Source organism: Etheostoma cragini, chromosome 9 (assembly GCF_013103735.1).
Source record: "Etheostoma cragini isolate CJK2018 chromosome 9, CSU_Ecrag_1.0, whole genome shotgun sequence".
NCBI lineage: Eukaryota > Metazoa > Chordata > Actinopteri > Perciformes > Percidae > Etheostoma > Etheostoma cragini.
The window spans coordinates 8,676,952-8,701,793 of NC_048415.1; the positions used below are offsets into that span (position 1 = coordinate 8,676,952).

Here is a 24,842-nt window from a genome sequence, read left to right on the forward strand (position 1 = left end):
CATTGGTAGAATATTGTCCTTAAAAGGTTTAGGCCCAACCGATTGGTGGGTTCCAGAGACGATACTTGTGTGATAGCATACAGAGTTTAACATTTGTGCAAAAGAGAGTGTAAAACTACCCACCAGTCACTAAAAACAATAATTCAAGTTGCCATTGGTGCTAGGCTAATTTATGGTTTGACAGTTTATAAATTGATTGGTTGTAGGATTGCACAATATGTGGCTTTATACTGTAAGATTTTTACAACTAAAAAAGACATTCCTCTTTTGTTATTTATGCGGTGACCGCTTCTTCGACAATTTTCCAGAATTGTTTTTCTGAAAACATCCTACATGTATCTCACAATATATATATTAATTTCACCATAAAAATGACATATACAGGAATATATTTTGATGAATATTCTGAAGTGGATATTATCCCCACTTCCCCAATGGTTGGTTTTCTTAACGATTTCAGTTGAATGATTAAGAAAACAGTTTGTTTGCCGTAAATAAGTTTTACCAGTTTGCATTTAATTTGATTTGTTGACAGTAGTTTGATTAACATCTCAGAATGAATGTAGCAATTAATCTTTTGGAAATAACACCTTTTAAATTTTATTTGTATAACAAAGTCAAAAATAAACTAAACGACAAATAAATGAACGGAAGTCAGTTGAGTACATTACATTCATTTAGCTGATGCCTTTATAGAATAGAATGCCTTTGTCATTATACACGTGCAATACCTGTGCAATGAGATTGAAGCAAACCCTTTCCACCGTCAACAAGGTATGTAAGAGATACAAGATACATAAGAGTCCAAAGCGACCTAGAGTAGAGACCTCTGCCACAGAAAGGTGTCAGCCATATTAATGTGTATATATACATTTCACAAGGTTATTTAAATCAAGTCAAGTTAATTGATGTAGTCCAGTATCACATACAGTATGTCTCAAAGGGATTTACAGCCCACAGCATCATCTCTTCCCAGCTCGCCCAAAGCTCTGTGTGAAGTGGAGGAGGAGGTCAGAGTGGGCATATGAAGGTGTGGTGGTGTGTCCGTGACCAGTCAAAAGCTGTACCCCAGAGAGCTAATACACTTGGTTGGTGTAAGAGGCAGATATGTGCTCCTAGATGCAAATGTCTCATCAGTTGACTTCTATTTCTCTCTTTCCATCTGTGCATCTCCTGCTTTTGCCTTCTCGTTTTGTCTGTTTGCCTCTCATTACCAAGCTGGTGCATTGGTGGTCAACATGATTCCCTCCCCTTCTTCCAACACAATGTCTTTGTTTGATCTTTTTGTACATGAATTATAAGATGCAAGAATGTGCACTTTTGTATTAGTATGCTCAAAATATCACAAAACACCTTTGCACAGGTCAACATTTGACTTGTGTCTGAAAGTGAATAGCACTGTACTAAACTTGGTTATCATATTTATCTTGTGAGCTGAACTATAGTCACCATCCACTGATGTGATGAGTTTTGTTGATAGCACTAAATATCCTTCTTGTATCTTATGTGTAATGGCAAACCTCCCACACCCTTAGAATTTTTTTCCTTTTGGGTTTCCTTACAACTTGTCAGATTTGAAAAGTATTAGGAGAGAGTGAAGAATGACCATTCTCTTACCTCCTACCAACCCAAGGACATCCAGCTAGAGCAGTTGCTGCAGGTGCTTAAAATATAGAGTAAAGCTGTAAACTGCTTCTTCCCTGTTTAAAAAACAGATCTCCTTTAGTAGGTTGTGGGGAGCTGGCAAAGCAGTGGAGTGTGGGGAAGCTTTGGGTTGTAGGGAGCTAATAAGAGGCTCAGTCTCATTATCGGCATTTGGGTAATTAACAGCCGCGGTCTGACTCGTCCGCCTGATTGCCTCTCTAGTTATCTCCTCAGTAAATTGGGGAAATAATTTGGGGGCGGCAGTAACTCAGTCAGTGGGGAGTTAGGTTGGGAACTGGAGGGTTGCTGGTTCAAATCACCATATGGACCAATGTATGGTGGTGGACTGGTAACTGGAGATGTGCCAGTTCCCCTCCTGGGCAATGCCAATGTGCTCTTGAGCAAGGCACCAAACCCCATAATTGGGGAGCCTTTTCCATGGGCCGCCATTTAGCCATTTAGTGCATGTATAGGTACAGAGCGTTTGTGTGTGTAATTCTGTGTGTAGTTTGTGTAATAACAACAGTGTAAATTGTAATTTCCCCTTGTGGAATTCATAAAGTATACATTACATTACATTAAATGAGAGTGTTAGACTGGTGCTTTGGTTAAGAGCTAATTAAAAGATAATATTGCGAAAGGTTTTTTTAGAAGATGGTAATCAGAAGTGATACACCCACATATAAAATATGTATGGTAATCATGTTGTCTTATTTAGCCAAAACAAATCTTTATGGTTAGTACCAGGTACCAGGGAACCATTATCTAAGCCAACGTCTCAGAAAGTTTTCTAGGCCTGCGTCAGTGAAAAAATTGTAATCGGTGTCTGCTTTACTTGGAAACTAACCTAACCGGGCTGTTGGCTGCATCACATTGATTTCTAGATCGAGTCTTGGCAAGTCCAGACCAGATTTAGACAGGGTTGAGACTAAGTTAAGCCTGGACAGTAAAGTCTTAAAAGAAATATTAAAGCTTCGGAAGTTTTTAAACTATCAGTGAATATGTTTACATAAAATATCTGCAGGAGTTCTTGCCTGCAAGTGACATATTTTTTTTCTTCTGATACTGGCAAATTAAAAATCTACAAAATATCAGTTAGCATTTTGTATGCTAAGATGAGCAACTAAAAGCTTGAGCCAGCTTTCAGAGGTTGATGGACAGGCCTGTTATTTTGTGGTAAAATAGTAGTTGTCTCATAGAATGCCATTTAGTAAAGAGAGTTGTTCTTCCTTTATGTATCAACAAACAATTTAGAATAATTGTTAGAAATCCACAAAAGATGATACCGTCTTGTTACATTCGGCCTTCTTTGGTCCAAATTTCGTTCACAATTTCATCAGTGTTGATTATTTATCCTGAAGGGTTAACAATTCACCACAAGCCATAGCAAAACCAACATGTTACCTAAGCCTCCTCAGATTTTCTCTAAAAATAGGCCAGTCTTGATATTCTCTCCCAATTTGTGCTCTCATCACTGACTTGAGTTAGACGCCATCTGAGTGGGCAGATCAATGCAGCTCATTGATCCATTCTACCAGGTGGAGGAGAAAGGCAACAGCACTACAGTAATTGAATAGACCAGAAATAAACATCAGTAGCTTATGACACCCAAGGTCAAATCTGCTGGTGTCTTTGTTCTCTTTTGCATTTCTTCACCCTATTATTATGGATTTAAGCTGTAGGTAAAAGCTGTATTAAGCATTTTTACACCATAGATTTCAACAACAGCAAAGTTGTTGCATTTATCATTGATATACTACATCAGTTTTCCAGTTTATATGGCTAATGTGTAAACTAACACTTTTATAACGATATCTGCCAAGCAGGTACAGAGTTGTTGTTCTACATCTCTACATCTGTTGCAAGTCAAATATTCACTAGGTTTTTATCCCTAAATTACCAACTCCTGAGTAAACAAAATTAATTCACTGTTTATTTCATTAATGAATAGTGTATGGTGCATTTAATGCCTGAAAAGGTGCTGGGATTAAAATAAAAATCTTAAAACATAGATTTACCAACCAAGATGGTACGCCAAGTCTTTTAACGACCTTTTGCCATGAAAATATAATCACATAGTAAAACACACTCATATTCAATCAATGATAATCAGCTCAATCATTTTACATTACATTTTGTAAGTTAATTCTGTACAAATTTTCTGTCCTTTTTCATTTTCTTACCCATCATCATTTTGCACTACTGTAGGTAGGTAGTCCCAGTTAGCTTGTGGGATCATCTTAGCTGCCAGTATTTGTCCATGTGTTTAAATGGCTTTTTCGGATTTCCAATGCGACTTTCAGGTATTAGCTTAATTGAGGGGCTGTCCTGCAAACTCAGGTAATGCACAACAGGCTCTCTGCTGTTTAAGTAGTGCTTTTCCTCTCCTTTTTCATACACGGCTCTTTTCCTTTTTATTGGTGTCATCTGATGAGACAGTGAGCTTTGGCCTGACCACCTGCTTCATCGATTCAGACAGTTGATCAATGTCAGTTCTGAGGGTGGTCATGCTAATTGCCTTGTTGAGATTGACCCTCACTGCCAATCTCATACCAACACAAGAAAACTTGCAGGTGTCCTCTCTGGAGCTGCTGGCACGACTGTCTGTTCAAGAGAAATGAGAACAATGGACATGCTGGTTGGAGGAACTGTGTGCTAGTCCATGACTTTTCTTTGGCTGCCATGATATACTGTAGTCGATGACCTTAACACTGGTGAGGCGTGAACCGACTCTGGTGAAGTATCTAAAACGGGTGTCATGCTTTTTGCGGTCGGGGCGCTACGGACGGAGTGCATGGTCCCTGGAAACCGTCTTGTTGTTCATACTGATTGCTGTCAACGTAGCTCAAAGAACAGACTTCTTCTCTTCTATAGCTAATCATTGCAACTCAGTGTCTGCATTGTTACATAACCTTCAAGGTGCATGGCTCGGTGCACAGACCCTCTGTGCACAGTCACCAAGGCTGGAGTTCTTCTTCGTCATTTCGCTGTCTGCACCGCCCGGACGGCGCTGAACGCAAGAAACATGAAACATGTTTAAGATGGCTAATGCAGTTAACTTAATTGAGGTATTTCTTATATAGGATTGATAATTTTCTAATTTTACAAAACGCTTCTAAATTTAAAAAATAACATCTACTAATGAATAAAATAATGTGTGTATGTATTTAATTTAATTTGATTTATACTGTTTATTGATCCCCAGTGGGGAGATTACAATTTACACTCTGTTTTGTTAGTAATCACTACGCAAAGGCCTGAAGTACACACACACATGCTCAGGACCTATTCATGCACAAAATGGAGAGATTTCAGATGTCTGTGTGTGTGTGTGTGTGTGTGTGTGTGTTTGTGTACACAGCAGTCACCAGAGAGGGTGGGTCAGAGCGATGCTATGTATGAGGTGGTGAGTCTTCAGAGGGAAGCAGAGAGAAGCAATGAAGGACGACTGGCCTCGCCCACTGAGGAAGAGGAGGCAGATGAAGGTATGAATGTCTTTTTTTTTTTCTTTCTCTCCATTGCTCTCCCCTCAGTTTCTTGTTTTCTACCCCTCATACATTTAATCATATACAATATATCATCTATGCCACACTACATAATCCCCCAAAATGCACAGTCTTTGGGTTTTTATTGTCTATGTACATCACACACACAAGTGGGCACAAGCCACATCTCAACATAATTTGCCTTGCATGATTAAAAAATGTGACCTCACATTGCGTAGCGTACAAATCCCTCATTTCCTTTAATATCAGAGAAAAACAAGACACCACTGTGAACCTTCAGTCACAAAAAAAGAAAAGAATGGCTTTACCACAAATAGCTTGTTGGAGTGAGCATTTACTTTACTATCCGTATATACAGCAGTTTTTTTTTTCTAGGAGCATGAATGCCTCATCTAAATGAGATCATATGTCCAGATATTAAGTCTGAAATAGAGGTTTACATCACACATCTGCTGTTTGCTTGTTTTTTGTGTAGTAATACCTTGTCACAAGCACTGCTATTCATTGGCTGACATGAATCAACAGTGAAGTTTCATTTAGTTTAGGCACATAAACATGGGCAGGGTTGGATGTATGTATGTGTTTATGTGGGTCGTGTGTGCGTGTGCAAGTGCATGTGATAACAGCAATGTGTATAGATTATGGGGAATGGGTTTGAATGTGTATTTGTGTGCATATGTGTGAAAGAAAAGGCATGTAGTCGATGTGTTTTACAAATTACACAATGAGCAGCAAATCTCAGGGGTTTTGATAGCTATTTGTGTGATTATGCACATTTGTGTATGCGTATGTGTATGTGGGCGTGCATGCATCAAGCTTCAGTTGTTTTGATTGGAGCCTGTCCCAATCCTGTTGGGGCTTGTTTGCTTATAGCACTACAGCACTGCAATGTCAAACTATCATCAAGCAAGCCCCACACAACCTTTTTTTTGCTGAAATGAACAGCCTTTGTTAATCAAGCGGACCAATCATCTTCCTAACTGGCCAAATAGTGCATGTCCTCTAAGTGTGACATATAACACAATAGCAATATGAAAGGAAAAAAAATATATATATATAATTTTTCATATTTTTTAACCATGGATACAGCCCTATCAATAATGGCAGGTATGCCAGAGGGATGGAGGAAAAACATTACATTTAAAAGCAAAACTAACTGTTAGACTAAAGTGGTTTCCAAACATGACCCAGTTTTGGCCCCCTAAACGGGAGTGGCATGTCCACCTGACCATGCTATCAGCTGTGCAGGTGTTGCAGATTGGGCCCGGTACGAGTCAAGCACTACAATTTAATATATTAACCTTAGCCAATATGAACGTAGCACCCCTTTTTACCAAATGATATACAACACAGAAACCTACAACATTCATTTTGCACTGTGCAAGCTATTCAGAGGGCCTTTTCTATTACGCCCCTCTCCTCCCCCAGAGCTGAAAATTGGAGGCGCTCAGGGCCGTGGAGCTGGAGGTCAGCCTCATTATGTACAGAAATGAATACACTCCCAGTGTAGATTCCTATAATGTGAGTGCACACACATCCAATTCATGTGGATGCTTAAAGAAATGTAAAGCTTAAAGCTGACATATCTTTGACATCTCAGGCTTTGTAAAAAAAAAAAAATGTTGTTACCTTCTTTATATACACTAGCAGGCACACACTTTGTGGATGAACTGTATTTCATATACACTTCTACAGACTGTGATCTAATGCATATATCCATATAGTCCTAACTCTCTGCTTTATCATATATAATTGAAATCATCTTGTATCTGCATAATACAACACAAAGAGACAAGAAGAGGTTGATTGACACAGACAAAAAAGTGTAGTAAGAACCATCAAATTTAAAATGAAGGGATATAAATAAAATGGTGAAATATTAAAGGTAGTACATCTTTACCATACTACAATTTCTGCTCACTTTAATGTAGACAAAACCAATCCACTAGTGGCTTAAACATCAGAGAGATCCTATTTGAAAGTGACCCTACAGTGAATGCACAGCTCTTTTCCAGATTGAAGGCTAACAGTAATGGCCCTTCGTCTTCACAGTTTCTTTTATCACCTGGTAAGTTGGAAGCAGCATTGGACTCACGCTTCCTCGCCACGTGGCCTCAGTCAATATGAAAACGGTGGCAGCAGCTTTGTGCTGTGTCTGAACCATTTGAAAGGGCTCATCAAGCATTTATAAAGACCTGTAAAGCTCCTGCTGAGGCTGTAAGGATGTATAGGCGCAGCAGTTTATTCAGCATAGAAGATGCATGTTCTAGAAGAAAATTTCTTTTCAGAATTCAGAGATTCAGAGTTTAAGGCCACAACACAGTTGCCAGAAACTCCCAAAACCTCTGGAAATGCTTTTGAGAATTACTGCAAAAAGAGTGCTGCAATTGCAAAGAAGGAAAACTCAATACAAAATTTACATTTGCGGAATTTGTTTTGAAGCTTATCAAAAAATTGTGCAAGCCTTCTTGCAAACTTAGTTTCAATTTGGCAAAACCTTTTTTGTTAGATTTCAAGCTTTCAGTGTTTGAGTTTTGTCTTTTAAAGTCCTTCATTTAAATATGACATGACATTATATACTGTACATGCCATACTGTTGCTGTTCAGATTTTTTGTTGAGATACAGTATCAGTGAAACCTAATGCCATGCCCTGTGAAGTATATTGCCACCATTGTGTTTGCATCTCATTCCTTACTGTGTATTATGTGCCGGATGTACATGTAAATCTGTGTGGACAGTGCAAATGTTTGTTCCAGTGGGCGGTCTCTGTGTGGGGATCAGTTCATCTCTTCAGTAGCAGAGCAGGCCAGACGGTCAATTACTGCTCCTGCATCTAAACACAAGTGGTTTGCAGTGCTGATTGCCTCTTTCATGCCTCACAACCCCATCAGACAGACAAACAGCAATAACAAAAGTGTAGGCACTGCTCGGGCACTCTTTCCTCCATTTGACTGTGTGGTATCAATAGTAACGGTGTTTAAAATGTGAAATACAGTTCCTTGACATGCATACATAAAAAGATATTGAGATGAATATAACTCAATCCAGTGGACTGTCAATCTGATTTTATGAGCCTTCATGTGGTTAAAATGCTTGTAACTCAATGACAAAACAAGACCAAACCGGGTCTGAGCACTTAACACAATGACAGCTCAACACCGTCAGTTGTAGACATTTTTAAAGCCCTTGTCATCAAGGTCTTGATCCTAAGCACTGTATTCTCATGTGGACAGAGGTTACAGAATAATCTGTTTATGCTCCATGTCTGTTAATGTCTGGCTCTGTTTGTGTTTCTCGCAGATAGTGACAGGGAAATCTCCAGCGGAACAGGAGACGTTTCCAAAGACTGTCCTGAGAAAATCCTGGAGTCCTGGGGAGCAATCCTCACCAGATGGTAAGGTTTCAAAAGAGACAGAAGGACTTAGCAATGTGGAAATTTAAATAGATCCAAATTTAGATTGAATTGGATGGTTGAAGATGATTAGAAACTCAACAGAGACAGGTTGAAACAGGAAGGAGAATGAGACACAGGTACAATACAAAAATACAGATACAATACAAAAATATTGCGTTATGGATTTGTATACAGCTGAAAGACTAAGAAATGGGAATACTAGGGATGGTGGTTTAGAGGTGAATGGTTAACAAAATGGAAGGTGATGGACAAGAAGCAGGGAATGTGGTTAATACTGTACTGAGTTAATGGGTAAATGCAATTACATCAGATGGGAATGTTAGCTCTTTGTCTTGTGCAAAAGAACTGTCACCCGACACAATGCTGAAAGGTGAATCGGGCCCACCCAGCCTCATACAGACTGTGATATACAGTACAGGACCTTTTGATTGTTTTATCATCCCTCTTAGTATAGAAAACATTTCCCTTCAGATACAGCCATTTATTTATCTGCTATAACACATACTGTCATTAGTCAAATACTTGAGCTTTTATTACAACCATTGTTGATACATACAGTGAATGGAAAAAAGTATTTGATCCCCTACTGATTTTGTACATTTGCCCATTGACATGAAATTATCAGTCTATAATCAGTCTTAATGGTAGATTTATTTGAACAGCGAGAGACCGAATAACAACAACAAAAATCCAGAAAAACGCACGTCAAAAATGTTATAAATTGATTTGCATTTTAATGAGGGAAATAAGTATTTGACCCCTCTGCAAAACATGACTTAGTACTTGGTGGCCGAACCCTTGTTGGCAATCACAGAGGTCAGACATTTCTTGTAGTTGGCCACCAGGTTTGCACACATCTCAGGAGGGATTTTGTCCCACTCCTCTGTGCAGATCTTCTCCAAGTCATTAAGGTTTCAAGGCTGACGTTTGGCAACTCAAACCTTTGACTCCCTCCACAAAGTTTTTATGGGATTAAGGTCTGGAGACTGGCTAGGGCACTCCAGGACCCTAATGTGCTTCTTCTTAAGCCATTCCTTTGTTGCCTTGGCTGTGTGTTTTGGGTCATTGTCATGTTGGAATACCCATCCACGACCCGTTTTCAATGCCCTGGCTGAGGGAAGGAGGTTCTCACCCAAGATTTGACAGAACATGGCCCCGTCCATTGTCCCTTTGATGCGGTGAACTTGTCCTGTCCCCTTAGCAGAAAAACACTCCCCAAAGCATAATGTTTCCACCTCAATATTTGACGGTGGGGATGGTGTTCTTGGCGTCATAGGCAGCATTCCCGCTCCTCCAAACACGGCAAGTTGAGTTGATGCCAAAAAGCTCCATTTTGGTCTCATCTGACCACAACACTTTCACCCACTTGTCCTCTGAATCATTTAGATGTTTATTGGCCAACTTCAGACGGGCATGTACAGTATATGTGCTTTCTTGAGCAGCGGGACGTTTTGGGAGCTGCAGGATTTCAGTCCTTCACGGCGTAGTGTGTTACCAATTGTTTTCTTAGTAACTATGGTCCCAGCTGCTTTGAGATCATTAACAATATCCTCCCGTGTAGTTCTAGGCTGGTTCACCTCTTTTCTCATGATCATTGCAACTCCACGAGGTGAGATATTGCATGGAGCCCCAGGCCGAGGGAGATTGACAGTTCTTTTGTGTTTCTTCCATTTGAGAATAATCACACCAACTGTTGTCACCTTCTCACCAAGCTGCTTGGCAATGGTCTTGTAGCCCATTCCAGACTTGTGTGGGTCTACAATCAATGTCCCTGACATCCTTGGAGAGCTCTTTGGTCTTGGCCATGGTGGAGAGTTTGGATATGATATGATTGATTCCTTCTGTAGACACGTGTCTTTTATACAGGTAACAAGCTGAGATTAGGAGCACTCGCTTTAAGAGTGTGCTCCTATTCTAAGCTCGTTACCTGTATAAAAGACACCTGGAAGCCAGAAATCTTTCTGATTAAGAGGGGTCAATTACTTGTTTCCCTCATTAAAATGCAAATCGATTTATAACAATTTTGACATGCGTTTATCCGGATTTTCTTGTTATTCTGTCTCTTACTGTTCAAATAAATCTACCAATACAATTATAGACTGATCATTTCTTTGTCAGTGGGCAAATCACCAGGGGATCAAATCTATTTGGGTTCAATTTTATTTATAGTATAAAATCATAACAAGAATTATCTTACGAATTACAGAGAGTAGTTCTAGACCACACTGTATAATTTACAAAGTAGCGAGCATTTAGTGCGACAGTGGTGAGGAAAACTTCCTTTTAGGGAGAAACCTCGGAGAGACCAAGGCTCTTGGTAGACTGTGCCAGTTGGGGGTGTGATGAACAGTGGCAATATTAGTTACAATAAACATAACGGAACTATGAATAGAAATAGTAGTTGTAGTGGTTCATGGTGTAGCAGGGCACAGCAGGACATAGCAGGGCACTGCAGGGCACTGCAGGGCAAAACAGGGCAAAACAGGGCATAGCAGATCGTCTCAGGGCACTTCAGGGCATAGCAGGGCACTGCAGAGCGCAGCAGGGCGCACCCTACCCAATATGATATTTAATTAGACAGAGGTAGTACTGTCTTTAGTACTTTAGTTAATAATACAATAAAGATGTGCGACTTTTCTACTCAATACTGAAGTCAGTTCTGTAATTTCATAGCATGTTAAGGGGTCAGTTAACCTCGAACTGCTTCTTTAGAAATGAAGTAGAACCCTAGCAACAGTCTGGTTGTAAATGTAAATGTGGTGTATTTATATAGCGCTTTTCCAGTCTTAACTCAAGCTCAAAGCGCTTTTACATCTACAGGGAACATTCACCATTCACACACATTCATACACTGTGGCAGGGGCTGCCGTACAAATTGCCACCTGCTCATCAGATAAACAGTCACACACATTCACACTCCGATGCGCAGCACCGGGGGCAACTCGGGGTTCAGTGTCTTGCCCAAGGACACTTCGACAATGACTGCAGGGGCGGGGATCGAACCACCAACCTTCCGATTGGCAGGCAACCGCTCTACCACTGAGCCACAGCCGCCCCGATACTATGTAGCTCCCATTGTCAACGTGTCTATCAGTATGAAAAGGTAACTGGATGAAGTCAGCCCTGGCCAGAGAAGTGAGGAAAAGATAAAAAGCATTTTGATAATTCTACTATAATATCTGCTTTTGTTATTAGTAGTATACGGTAGTATTCATGTTGTAGTACAACATGAATACTACCGTACTGGGGGCTGATTCCTCTCTTTTGTAGTACAACATGAATACTTCAGTGACAGCCATTTAACTCTGCACTTGATTGGTCATCATACTGTCCATGCACAAAAAAATCAATTATCAAATTTGCCGAGATGCACTTCACATTAATATTTAAAGTGGCTGAATTGGATTTAGTGAGATTATGAAATGATGAATTACCTCTGTGTGCTGTGTATCAGGCATGGGAATCTGTCCACTCGTCCGAAGGGTTTGCCCTCGTTGGTTCACAGTGGCATTCCCGAGCCACTCAGAGCTGAAGTCTGGCAGCTGCTGGCCGGTTGCCACGACAACCACGACCTGCTTGAGCACTACCGCATTCTCATCACCAAGGTAAACGTGTACACACACACACACACACACAGACAGACACACACACACACAGAAACACACACACACACACACAGAAACACATACACCATGGAATGTACAACCGCTTACATTACATTTCTCATATCTTTTTTTGTGGAAATATGTCAGGTGATACATAATGTGTCCAGGATGTTTGCAGGCTGATCACACACACAAATGGCTTAAGCTGAAATGTACTTAACTTTAATTTCCAAATTTTTTTTTTGTTTATCACATTCTGATCTTTGTGCTTGCACGCTAACAGGCTGGTATTGGTTTCTACTGGATTTCATGTCTCAACATTAGCTAAAAAAATAAATGAACAAAAGTCGAGAGTTTCTTAAGCGATATCACACAAAAGGCACTGATGTTGTACTGAATACTTATCTGATTTGTCCCTGTCAGCTAATGGGACTGCGCTAAAGTGAACCATCGAGTACTGGACCGGCGGCTCACTTTACCGCAGTCATATGAGCACATCTAGAGTATCCAGACTTTGTATTCTTGACTTTGTGTAAATTTACAATATGGAAAACATGATTGTCATTCAATTCTTGTTTTCCTATCGATATATTTATCTTTAGCATAGGGCTGGGCAATATGGAGAAATTGAATTTTTGACCAAATACCTCAATATCGTTACCGCAACAATATTGTAGTGTTGACTATTGGTGCTTTCACAAAATATTAACACAATGAGATTTTTCATAAATAATTATCAGTGACAAAGATATAATGAACAATAGAGTTCTATAATAGAACAGTTACAACAGTCTGGTGAAGTTCAGAACATGACATCAATTTACTGTAATTTAGCCTATAAACCAGGAAAATACTTATACCACTTATGCCATATCATGATATCTAAGACGATATCTATATAATATGGATATATTGCCAACATCTACTTTAGCATACAACGTGTTGAAACTATATTATCTTCCTCTTGTGTGTGGATGGTTCTAACACTATACAAAAGTAAACAATTCATTCTCCAATGTATTGTGCAGGTCTTGGTTGTGGTTTGGTGAAAACCAGATGAGTGATGCAAATAGTTTTAGTATCATGTCATTACAATGAAAATTAAGTGGGAAATATTTTTCCTTATTTTGTGTACCATAGTATATTTTAGAGTACCAACGTCATTGACCGCACGGCTGTTTATCTTAACTCTGCATCTTGTCGGAGAACACTCTCATTTAGCTTTGACATTTAAATGCATGTGGCACTGTCTCAAGCCTATTACAGCTCCTGTCTGCCTTTTGGCCTCCCAGAAAGCTTGAAAGAATTCAATCAAATTTTTTTTGCCCTTTAGTTTTGAACTGTTGGGTGTTCTTCCTGTCGTGTTCACATATAATTAAGTCTGACTGTTTGGTCAGTTGAGTTTAAGGTTGTGAAAATGCTGTCATTCAGGTGTGCATCATACTCTAGTTTGCCGAAAATTTGATTTGGATCTGCTGCTGGCAACTAAGGTGGCTTCACAGCTGTAGTATGTTAATATAATCAGGAAAGAGTGAACACAAAGGTTTATTTGTGCCTTTTAGTTCTGGTCCACTCTGATTGAACCAAGTTGTATTAACAGACATTGATAAGACATTGTTTTGACAACTGTCATCCTGCTTCATCAGTGCTACGTGGACCCATGGACAGTTTAATTCAGTTCAATTTTATTCATAGTATCAAATCATAACAAGAGTTATCTCCATACACTTTACAGATATAGTAGGTCTAAAGCACACGCTATAATTTACAAAGACCCAACAATTCCAGAAATTCCCCCAAGAGCAAGCGCTTATAGTGTCAGTTGCAAGAAAAAACTTCCTTTTAGGAAGAAACCTCAGGTGGTGAGGAAAACGTCTTTTATGGAGAAACCTCGGACACACCCAGGCTCTTGGTAGGCGGTGTCTGACAATGCTGGTAGAATGGATGAACAGTGGCTATCAAAGTCACAATAAAGATAATGGAATTATGACTAGAAATAGTAGTTGTAGTAGTTTGTGGTGTAGCTGGGCACTGCAGGGTGTAGCAGGCCACTGCAAAGCATAGGAGGGTGTAGCAGGGCATATCAGGGCATGGAGCAGGTCCACGGCAACAGCTGCAACCATGATTTAGGTGCCACCCTAATCCAAGGAAAACTGCTGGGCGACAGAAAACATAATGGCTCTGGAAAATAATCTCCCCAGTGCTAGGTTAGTAAGAATTATTTCTGGGACAAGGATGTACACAAATGGAAAGGGAGAGGAGCTCAGTGCGTCCCCCGGCAGTCTAAAACTATAACGGTATAATCTACCGGTCGATCGAAGATCTAGTAATACAAGTACGGAGTACAATTTACACATTATTACTTTTTTTTTTTCTTCAGAATGACTTACAACTTGTGCAAAGCTGGATCAAAATAACAGTACACATGTCATCCAAAATGGGTGGCTCAAATAACTAATAAATATACAGTATATCAATGGTAACCAGTCATAAAGAGGTCATTGATCAGGTTAAAAGTCAAAGCTTCAATGGCCAGAGAACAGAGATGAATAGATTTTTCCATTGACTATACATATTCAATTGGACTCTGGTAGCAAGCTATTAAGCAGTTTTTGTTGCTACACATTAAAAAACAAATAAGTAAGTTAAGTTCAACACTGGGAGCATTAGTTATATAAAGACACTAAGTATGTGTTACACTGCATGTGACTATAGCTTTATGATAAAGATATCAAACCATCATTATGTAATCCATAAATATATTTTACTTTGCTTGACATGTTGATAAAGTAATATTTAAAAAAAATCTGTGTTGTAATTGTATTGTATCTGTAAAATCAAACATTTCACATGTGATAGAGCAATTGTCAAACCAGGTCTGTGAACTGTCCTCAGATTTTTAGTCAGAATTTTTGAAACCAGTAGGGAGAGTGACAAAGCACCACTGGACCAGACAGCAGCAGTAGGAGGAGGTGATATATACACACAAAGCAGACAGAGCTACTTGCTTTTATTGATACTGCAATAGTCTTTCTCTTTGCCGCACAGAAGTGGGTGAAACTACCTGCCTCGATCAATAAGCAGAGAGATGGGGGGGGGGATAGATGGGCAGAAGAAAAATGGAGAGAGGGAGGAATGTGGACCCATAAATATGAGGTTATAGTCACTGAGGGAGAATTGGAAAAGGAATGTGTGTAAACGTCAAGAGAGTTAGCAGATATCTGTCTTTTTTTCAGTCACATTTTTAGTTTTAAATTTCTCTCTTTGTCTTTCTCAATCTTTCAGTTTTTTATTTTGCTCTTTATGTCCTATTTCTCTACCTTGCTCTTACTGTTCTTGTTTCTTTCCTCTCCCATAGTATATTGTTGTTTTATGTGCCCCCCATCTTTTTCTTTCCTTTTCTCTCCATACATGAGACCAAGCTTCTGTAATTCGGCTAATTTATTCTCATTCCGCTGGCTGTGCCATGCCCACATCCTCTGTCTTGAGTAGTGATGGTATTGATAGGCGTGTGGCCAGGCTATTAATAGCTGTATCAAATGAATGGAACTGAGAAAAGATGGGGGGGTGCAGAGGAGAGGCAAATGACCGCAACGGCGCGGGCTGTGTGGAGATTATTAATGTCTGTTGTCTGGGCTCAGTGACGACGTTAATACTGATTGAATTTTAAGTAATTGGACTGTCGTCCTTATGGTAGGGGTATCTGGTATCATAAGTCAGTGCTTCTCAGGCATTTTGTTAGTGACCCAAAGCCGTTACAGTAAGTGTATAACCATGTTTGGTTTCTAATCCTAAACCTACATCAATTAAACAGACTTCTGTGTTTTATTTTTTTATTTTATTATACTTTGTGACTGAACTGATTTTAATTTTTTTTTTTTTAGTTGTATTTTCATAAAAACAAAACACAATATCCAGCGATCATCAATGTATTTATATCGTGCATGTTTTTCTAATGAAGAATAAGCTACTGCATGGAGGATCAGAAAGTGTTTATTTGTTTTTCATCCTGTGCATAAACTTGGCACCTTTAGCTGCTCCCTCTCTTATTGTAAATGTCTTAAAACATCCGGGTTTTATCTTAATGAAACTATCAGACACCCTAAATGAAATGTCCCTCAGCCTTCTATATTTCACCATTAGGAATAAATCCTGTGCACTTCTTTTCTAATATAATTTACTGTTAGTGACACAGCAAAAAAAATACTCTAGATTGAAAATAGAGAAAAGATTGCAGCATTTCATGTGAAATCTATCTCAGCTTTTTTAGCTTTTTTTGTGCTAGAATATACCACACTCAGGCAAGCAGATAAAAAGTCTTATATGTATGTGATTGTATGTATGTGTATCTCTTTTTTGGTCCCAACTTATGACACAATTTTGACTTTCAACAAACTCTGAGGACAGATGGCATGAGAATATACATAATATATATATTTACATATCTAAATATGTTTATTGTATCTACGGCATGAGATATTGAGGCTTGGACCAATAGACATTTAATGTCCTTGAGAAACATTGAGTGTCATGAAAACAGCCACACATTCATATTCCTAATTATGTGGATACGTCTTGAGTTGTGAGTGTAGTATAAGCATGCCTGTGCTGTTAAAGTGTCCATATCATGGGGGAAAAAAAACACTTTTCTAGGATTATGGATGTTATTTTGTCTCTGGTGCTTCCACATGCATTCAAACTTAGAAAAAAAACATCCATGCAGTTTCTAGTGAGATACGGTTTCTGAATGTCCTCTGCCTTCAGTCTCCGGGTGAGCTGTTCAAAATCTCCACGGCTTTGTGCGTAACTAGCCGAGATGAGGTGGCTAACCGTAGTATGCTAGCGCTAGCATACTGTATAAATGCTCCACTCCCAACAAAGATAGCACAGCTGGAGATGTCTCACTCAATCTGAAAACATGATTAGCAGCAATGTGCAATACAACAAAAATATTGTGTTTTTTAAAATGAAACTATGTAAACCTATTGTGGTAAAACCTCAAAATACAATTATGGAGCTGAAAATTAGCAGTACATGCGCGCTTTAATATGATGACCAATGTCCCGATGGCCTCAAATGAAATATTTTTTAACACTCAAATGATATTTAGTTGTTTGTAATTTTTTTTTGTGTGTGGCTTAACAGAACTTTTTTTATTGTGTTCAACTACAAATTTACAGCCATAGACACACAGATGCACACGTCTTGCAACTCTAACAATGGTTAGGTATCAAAGTACACTCAGGTACTACCAACTTGTAATGTGCTGCATGCATGACGGTGGAGGATTTTATAGTAGGTAATTTGATTTCTTATCATCGGAGACTTAGAAGTTAAATGCTACTGGTCTTGTCACTTCTTGAGGGGTCAGTGTCCTTGGTGGAAACCACTAGGGTAGACTAACTTAATGAGCATTTAGCTGCATGTGACCATGGGCTGCTAGCTTGATATCATAGAGCGCAAGTGTAATGTTCAGTGTTGTACTGTTCTCATTTACAGTCATCACACACAGGGTCACAAATACACACTCTGTCACACACACCATGGCCTTAGGGCATCTGAGACATTCACAAATAACTTATTTCTTGGCTGGCACAGCACTGTGGTCAGGGTCGGGGGGGTTGCTAGTGACATTTGAACAACCTTTTCGTTTCCCTAGAGCCATACAAGCCCAAGGTGTACTGCCTTACTTGAACCCACACCTTTTAAAAGGCTCACCCAGCTATTTTCAGGCCTACCTTTCCAAAGACCAATCTCACAGCACACCAGTGTGTTAACAGAGGTCAGCATCACTTCACAGGTTTCGACGGCTGTCATCAGAAGCCTGGAACAGCGGTTTCACGACAGCAGGCCGTAAAGAGCCTAATACTGTATGAAACTGAAGGTCTTCCAAGGAGATTGATTTGCAAAAGTTTTTTTTTTTTTTTTTTTGAACTCTTCTGTTCAGTGTTTTTGTACAGTCTCTGGCCCTTTTCTCCCTGGCTAAACAAATATTGTACCAGTGAGTGATGTAAGAGAATTTGTACTTATTTTTTTTTAATTTGCACTGGCTTTCGTTTATATTCTAAAAAAATACTGATTCTAATTTTTCTAGAGCACCATATTGAAACACTACATTTGGATAGATGCCTATGATTCTGGTCATTTACATGGAGAAGCAGTAGATCAAATGTTGCTTTTAGGAATTGATAAATGGAACTGGAAAGAACATCCTTGTTGTTACTGATTATGGTTCTGTTTCCTAAGCCATCACTGTCTTTTGTTTGGGCACTGTTGCTGTGCATTGGCCCCAACCACTATACTTAATTATATTGGTTACTTGGATACATTGGCATGATTACTTTTGATAGAGAAATGCTATTTTTGAGATACAAAAATAAGTAAAAGGTACAAATGTAAAAGGGTTAACTTATATTAGCCCTATATCAATTTTTAATTAGTTTCTGAACTTTTCTGGAATTCCCAACCGTGACTGGAACGAGCTCAGTTAAATTCTAAACAAAGCTTGTAATGAAATCTAAGAGCTAATCAGACCAGGGCTGTGAGGTGCATTATAGTTTGATGTTAAATCACATTGAGGCCAGGCGCCAGCTTAGCAATGACATTTAATGTCTGTGTGCAATCAAAGGTAGTATCGGCCATGCAGCCAAACTGGAATAATACTACACCCACGGTTGATAACCCACATACAGATACATGGAGTACAATGTACATAAGATGGGCTGCCATGGTAACTGCAAGGGTCGATTGACTTCTCTCAGCTTAAAGTTGTCTCCATGACAATTCTGTGTCTCCTTTTGTCTTTGTCTCTCAACTTCTGCCTTAGTTCATTACTGTAGGTACTTGATATTTGGATAATTGGAGACTGAGTAGGTGGCCAGTTACTTATCAATGCACTCACTCCCATATTTTACCTTGTACTTTTTCAACCTTCTGGTAACCACAGTATATGCACACATACAAGTTATAGTTTGAATTTCGAATAAAAACATTGCTTCTTTTTCTAATCCATTATTGGGATTACTTTTATGCTATTTTCTGTTCAGTAGGTAAACATTTTCTGGATGTACTGTACATTGAAATGCATATCACTATTGATGATGATGATGACAAAACTCTTAACTTTGTCAATGTTTGCACCTCTGCCAGAAATCTATTAGTAAAGTAAAAAAAAAACATGCAATGTGATCAAAACTACAGTTTTTTTTTTTAGGTCTTCAAACACTGATATTTTAGAGATGCAAGGTCTTCATCGCTAGCTAAAAATACAGTATGCATTCATGCCCAGACACAGATCCTGCACATACATAAATATAATTCCTCTGGCTTAGTTGTGTGTCCTGCCACTAGTATAAGGTTTTCCATTGTTTGTGGATGAAATAAATTCTCTGGAGGTTCTAAAGTCAACCACAGCCTCTCACACAAAGACACACACACACACACACACACACACACACACACACATACATATACCTATTCTGCTTTATAGTATCCATATGGAGCAACTGCAACGTATGGCCACAGCACAGCCAAGCAACACCCCTCTTACAATATACAGTAGGTCTATTCAGAGCACCATTCCCACCCCGGCTCTCTCTGTGTGTGTGTGTCTCAATAATGCAGCCCTCCAGCTCCCATTCACGTATCCACAGCACAAACCACAAAATGACACACGCCTGTCTTCCACACAGCTTCAGGAAAATCTATATCTGGAAAAGAAAAGCAAAAATCAGATGTAATCTAATAATTTTGAATAACTAAACTAAAACAAATTATCAAATAAAAAAGTGATTATAAGACAGGGTTTAAGATGAAGTTTTTCCATTTAATGTAGAATTTCTTAGATGAAAATGGGTGAAAATGAACATGCAATGCCAAAGGTGTGATGAAAAATAATTTTATAAGTAAGGGTGTTTCTTGTAGCTGTGCTGGCATACAGTAGTGAGGATATCCACTATGTATTAGCATAGCCTCTTAGTCTTGCTGACACTGATATGACAGCTCGGATTAAGGAGATCCAGCCGACAGCGTCTTCTCTGGTCACAACACTTCTGTGTCTCAGTCCTCGTATCGACTGTAACTTTACAGCTAGAATAGAGCTCTGCTTCTTCCTCTTCCTCACTGCAGAGTCGAACTAGCTTGTGTCTTCTAATTCAATAAACAATCTTATCTCAAGTACATTTGCAACAGGGTTTGCCCAGAAAGGGTAAAACAGTAATGTGGTTTATCTTGAGTTGAAGCAGGAAAAATCTTACACTAACATAGTACTGCATACCCCTAAAGAATTCAAATGTGAAATTAACCTATGACCTGAATTTGATACAATGACATGTATTCAACAAATATCTTCTTCTTTTTTTTGGGACAAAAAAAACAAATTTCAAGTAAAGGCACAAATACTTTTTGTTTACATTCAGTCTTTACAGATGTCTAAGAGATGCATCCTGACCTACGTGGTGCAAGGACAATGGGTGCTGCAGAATAATGAATATAAGTATCTCAACCTGAGGTTAGATGAAGATGATAGATGGTGATTTCAGTAGGCAGCCTGTCTGTCCTTCTTAGCTCTTCTTTAACTGCAGTAGTCCCAGTGTACACAGTATGCATGGTGACATTGTTCTAGAGGTATATATTTTTTTCTGTTAAGGGTGTTACACAATAATAGCTGTTACTTCCACACATCTTCCACGTGCTGTGATTTAGCTCCTATTTTTACCTTTGACTTTTTCTCCTTCTCACTGTGCCTGCTTTGTGTTATATTGAACAGAAATAAAATATGCCCTCATAACCCTTACTTTCTAAAACAATAATCATAATTGCCACTTTTCATTTGTCTTTACAAATGTATAGCTGTCTTATATGATTAACTTTACTTTGGCTGCCAACAAGAGAAGTGAATGCAAAATTTTGAATCTACATTTTATTTTGGCAAATAGTCTCAATCCCACTGTATGTCATCTCAATTTCCAAGGCAGTTTTTATGACACTTGCACTTAAGTCCATTGACCACTAAGGTTGTCAGTGCTTTGAATTCTTTTTCTTTGGTGCCCTCAACCTGGCAACTAAATCTAGACAAAGCTTGGCCCACTGTTGATAAAAATAAATACCAGCTACTGCCTGCTAAGCTGGTTTAGTGTTGGTCCGTTGATGGTGCTTGCTGAGTGTTTGTATCCAGCCAATGAACCAGCTCTAATCTGTCCCAATAACCATCTATCCCTCCATATGCCAACCCCCAGACTCTTGGACAAGAGGGTTGTCAGTTATCAGAGCTAGATTTGACACAAACGCAGCTTGACAAAACATAAGAGGAGGAAATGGAAAGCACAGGAGGCCCGCACCTTCTTCCCAAGTCTGAAGAATATTTGTGTTCTTGCATCTTGTCATTTTTGTCTGACCATGCCAAAACAAAGTAGTGGGTTTACAAGGTTCTACCACCAAGACCAGGTCGGGCTGGGGTAATTTAGTTGGCCTTTAATAGAAATCAGGGCCTCTGATAAGTAGTGGAGAGACCTCAGACGCAACTTGGCAAACATTCCGCAAGTGGTTGCATAAAAATTAGCATTGGTGGGACAATATATGTATATCCGCTGATCATTTGGGTCATTGAACCATGACTCATAATATTATATTTCTGACTGGAGGGAAGCTATCTGCTTCACTTGTGCATTATTCCACATATTTACTGCAGTCATCAATCATCATTGTTGTTGTCAACAATTGTGCAGCGCCTGCTTGTCTTAAAGGAGAAAAGAGCATTTTGCTTTTAAATGCTTCTCTGTAAATTTGAAACTAGGAACCAGGTCAGGTCTTGTGCAGAAACAACTTTATAATGTCATCTGATCAGGTCTTACAATACTGGCTGTCCCTTGGTCAACATTCAAGACCTATGCTGACCAATGTAAGCTTTAAATTGGCCACCAGGTGAAGTAGTAACCTTTTAAATACTAGTTTAAACAGCACTTGAAAGCCTATTTGTACAGACGGGCATTGGATTGATGTTTCTGTGTTATCTTTAAGTGTGAACTTTGTCATTTTTTATTTATTTTTATTTAATTGATTGAGCACTATGTAATGCTTGTTCTAGAAAGGTGTCCCTCCGCCCAATCAGCTAAACACCTATAATGTAGATGTAAATACTTATGCCAACCCATTGCTGTTGTCTGGAATCAGCAGGAGCTCAGGGGCGGAGGAGGGTGGGATGCTGGGAAGCAGTAAAAGGTGAATCAGCCTCCACCTTTGTTTCCAAGTGGCCCCGCTGTCTTTGTTTTGGAGCAGAATGAATTATTAACGGTGGCCTTCTGGTCGTGTTTTTCATCAGTGTCCACCTCCAAAGGTAAAGAGCAGTGTGCTGAGAGATCTCCATTGACTGGCTCCTTCCACAGTGACAGCAGACCTGTCTACATGAACTTTTTTTTTAGTCTTCACTTTGTCTCTTTATTTTTAGTTCTCCTTTCTTTCTGCCCCCTCTTTCTGTTTTTCCATCACACTGTTTCTCTTGAATGACCAAATTAACCAGGCCGAAGAATATCTGGTCTCCATGACAATTAAAGCGCCGTCCTTCTGCTTGACAGGCTGTTTTGTCCTCTAGTTCACAACCACATTGAATGAAACACATCGTATTAAACCTTTTGTCTTGGTAAAGCAAAAATCAATGATTTTTTTCCTGAACACATTATACATGTGAAAAGAAAATGTGAAGTGACTGTAAACTGTGTATTAGTGAATTTTACTCTTCTAGATTACCTGAACTGTATAGCGCTTGTTATAATTTTTGCTCTTTTTTTGTTATCCATTTAGGGCAATGGCCGCAAAAGACATGATTGATTATTGTTTTGGTACAGTAGCTATAGCATCGCTAATGCTAGCGCTGTTAATAGCAGTCCAACTAACAGCACAGTTACTCCTCGTCGCTTTTGTGAAATCCAAACCATTTTCACACACCTGACATTATGTAACCCTTTTTATCGATGACTTTCTTTGCCCTTGGCTCCACTTTCACCGTCAAAGACGTTTCCCCATGTGTTCCCTCCTAACATTACCTGAACCAAACCTTATCTCTAACCGTAAATATGGATGGGGGCGCTACGTATTTTTAGAGGAGGGGAACACACTGCTATACAACACCAGTAACAGACGTATACTCACCATAGGAAGTGGGTGTGTCCAGCTATCCAAAAAGCCAGGCTCCGGCAGTTGTATTATTGGGTAAATACATCCAAAGCTTATCATGTTTATGGACCTGCATTTTATCGCAGTCCAGTTTTGAGATCGTTTCATCAACCCGGCTCTACTACTACCACAGGCTACTGCGTTTATGTTTAAGGTCACAAGTCTGTGCAAGGCATTTTCATTGGCTGGAATGGTCTGTTATGAACAGGTGTGTTAACAATTGGCTGCAAGCCACCTATTCTTACATTGTATTACACTTACCTCAAGAACACTCAGTCCTATCTCTTTCTCCGGGATGGCACATTGCCTTGTTGTTTTACAGATAACACATTTGGTCTTGCTCTGATAGTTTGATACGTGACTTTGATCGAATATGACCGTGCGCTTTTTCTAGAATTTAATTTTTGAAATATTAGACACATGTCGATAGCATCATGTTTTTCTTTGACCATCTGTGGAATACAGTAGAGTTATACTATGTAAGTTAAAAGGATGTATATATTTTTCCATAAAGAAGTAGTACTAGTAGTTTGTCATGTTTGCTCCTTTCAAACATGTATTTTGTTTTTCAAATATTGAAAGCACTTTTCTCTTCCTGGAAGTTGTTTTCCAAAGTAGACATTTCATGGCCTCTACTGTAATTGGCTCTAAAAGTTGGCTCTAAAAACAAAAACAAGGAAAATAATGATGTTAGAAAAGTTGCTATGACTTGTTTTCAAGATTCTCGTGCCCAGCCACAATGTGTGACAGTTTCTTTCCATGTGCCCTTCTGCTTAGCCAATTTGCTGTCACCTGATCGTCTTTATCATCTGTCGGCCAGAGGATGCTCCCAACTGGCCAAAATGCCGGGCAACTGTAACTAAGGGGCAGGCATAACTGTGCTTAGTAGTTGGTTAAATAAAGAATAAATAAAATATCCAGTAGAACTTGGAGCCTGGATAGATAAGGGAGATGATTCATTTTACTATATATATCCAAGATCCAAGATTTTTCATGGAATTATGGAGGTTGAGTGGCCTCCTGTATTCTTCAACATTATATACAAACGTATTTCAGAAAGTGGCAAGCTGAGACTAATGACCACAACAGGCACTTTTCATTCTTCCCTCAAAGAAGAGACAACATTATGAGAGACTCATAAGGATGCCGTGAAATTTAATTTTTTTAATTTAAATTTTTATCTCATGCTGTATTTTCAACGTGGGTTCTTTTAAAGAATGAATTAAACAGATGGGTGTTTTTTGTTTGTTTTGTTTTTTACATCTTAGATGTATGTAGAAATAAGATTAAGAGTTATAAGAAGGACTGAAACATGGAAGGAAATAAAAGGAGGGGGCTTTTAGTTAATGTAAACTAGACTGTGAAAGATAAGTAATATGTAAATAGGAAATGCATCCAATTTTACCTCTGGGCAAAAGTCTGTGTAAGAGACAGAATAATGTGGCAGGGAGCCTCAGGTGCAGCTGGGATGGGAGGAGGCGGGGCATTGAGCGAAAGCAGAG

General features: G+C 39.1%; 1 protein-coding gene across 2 annotated transcripts in view; it reads left to right on the forward strand.

Annotated features, from left to right (window-relative positions):
- The window catches only part of rabgap1l (RAB GTPase activating protein 1-like), a 113,551-nt gene that overhangs the window by 19,447 nt on the left and 69,262 nt on the right, over positions 1-24,842 (forward strand). Inside the window, exons 11-13 of one of the 2 annotated variants that reach the window (XM_034881179.1) lie at positions 5,006-5,129; positions 8,452-8,545; positions 12,021-12,171. In XM_034881179.1, the coding sequence (XP_034737070.1) occupies positions 5,006-5,129; positions 8,452-8,545; positions 12,021-12,171 (369 nt within the window). The remainder of the gene's footprint in view (positions 1-5,005; positions 5,130-8,451; positions 8,546-12,020; positions 12,172-24,842) is intronic. The other variant, XM_034881180.1, reaches the window with a different exon arrangement.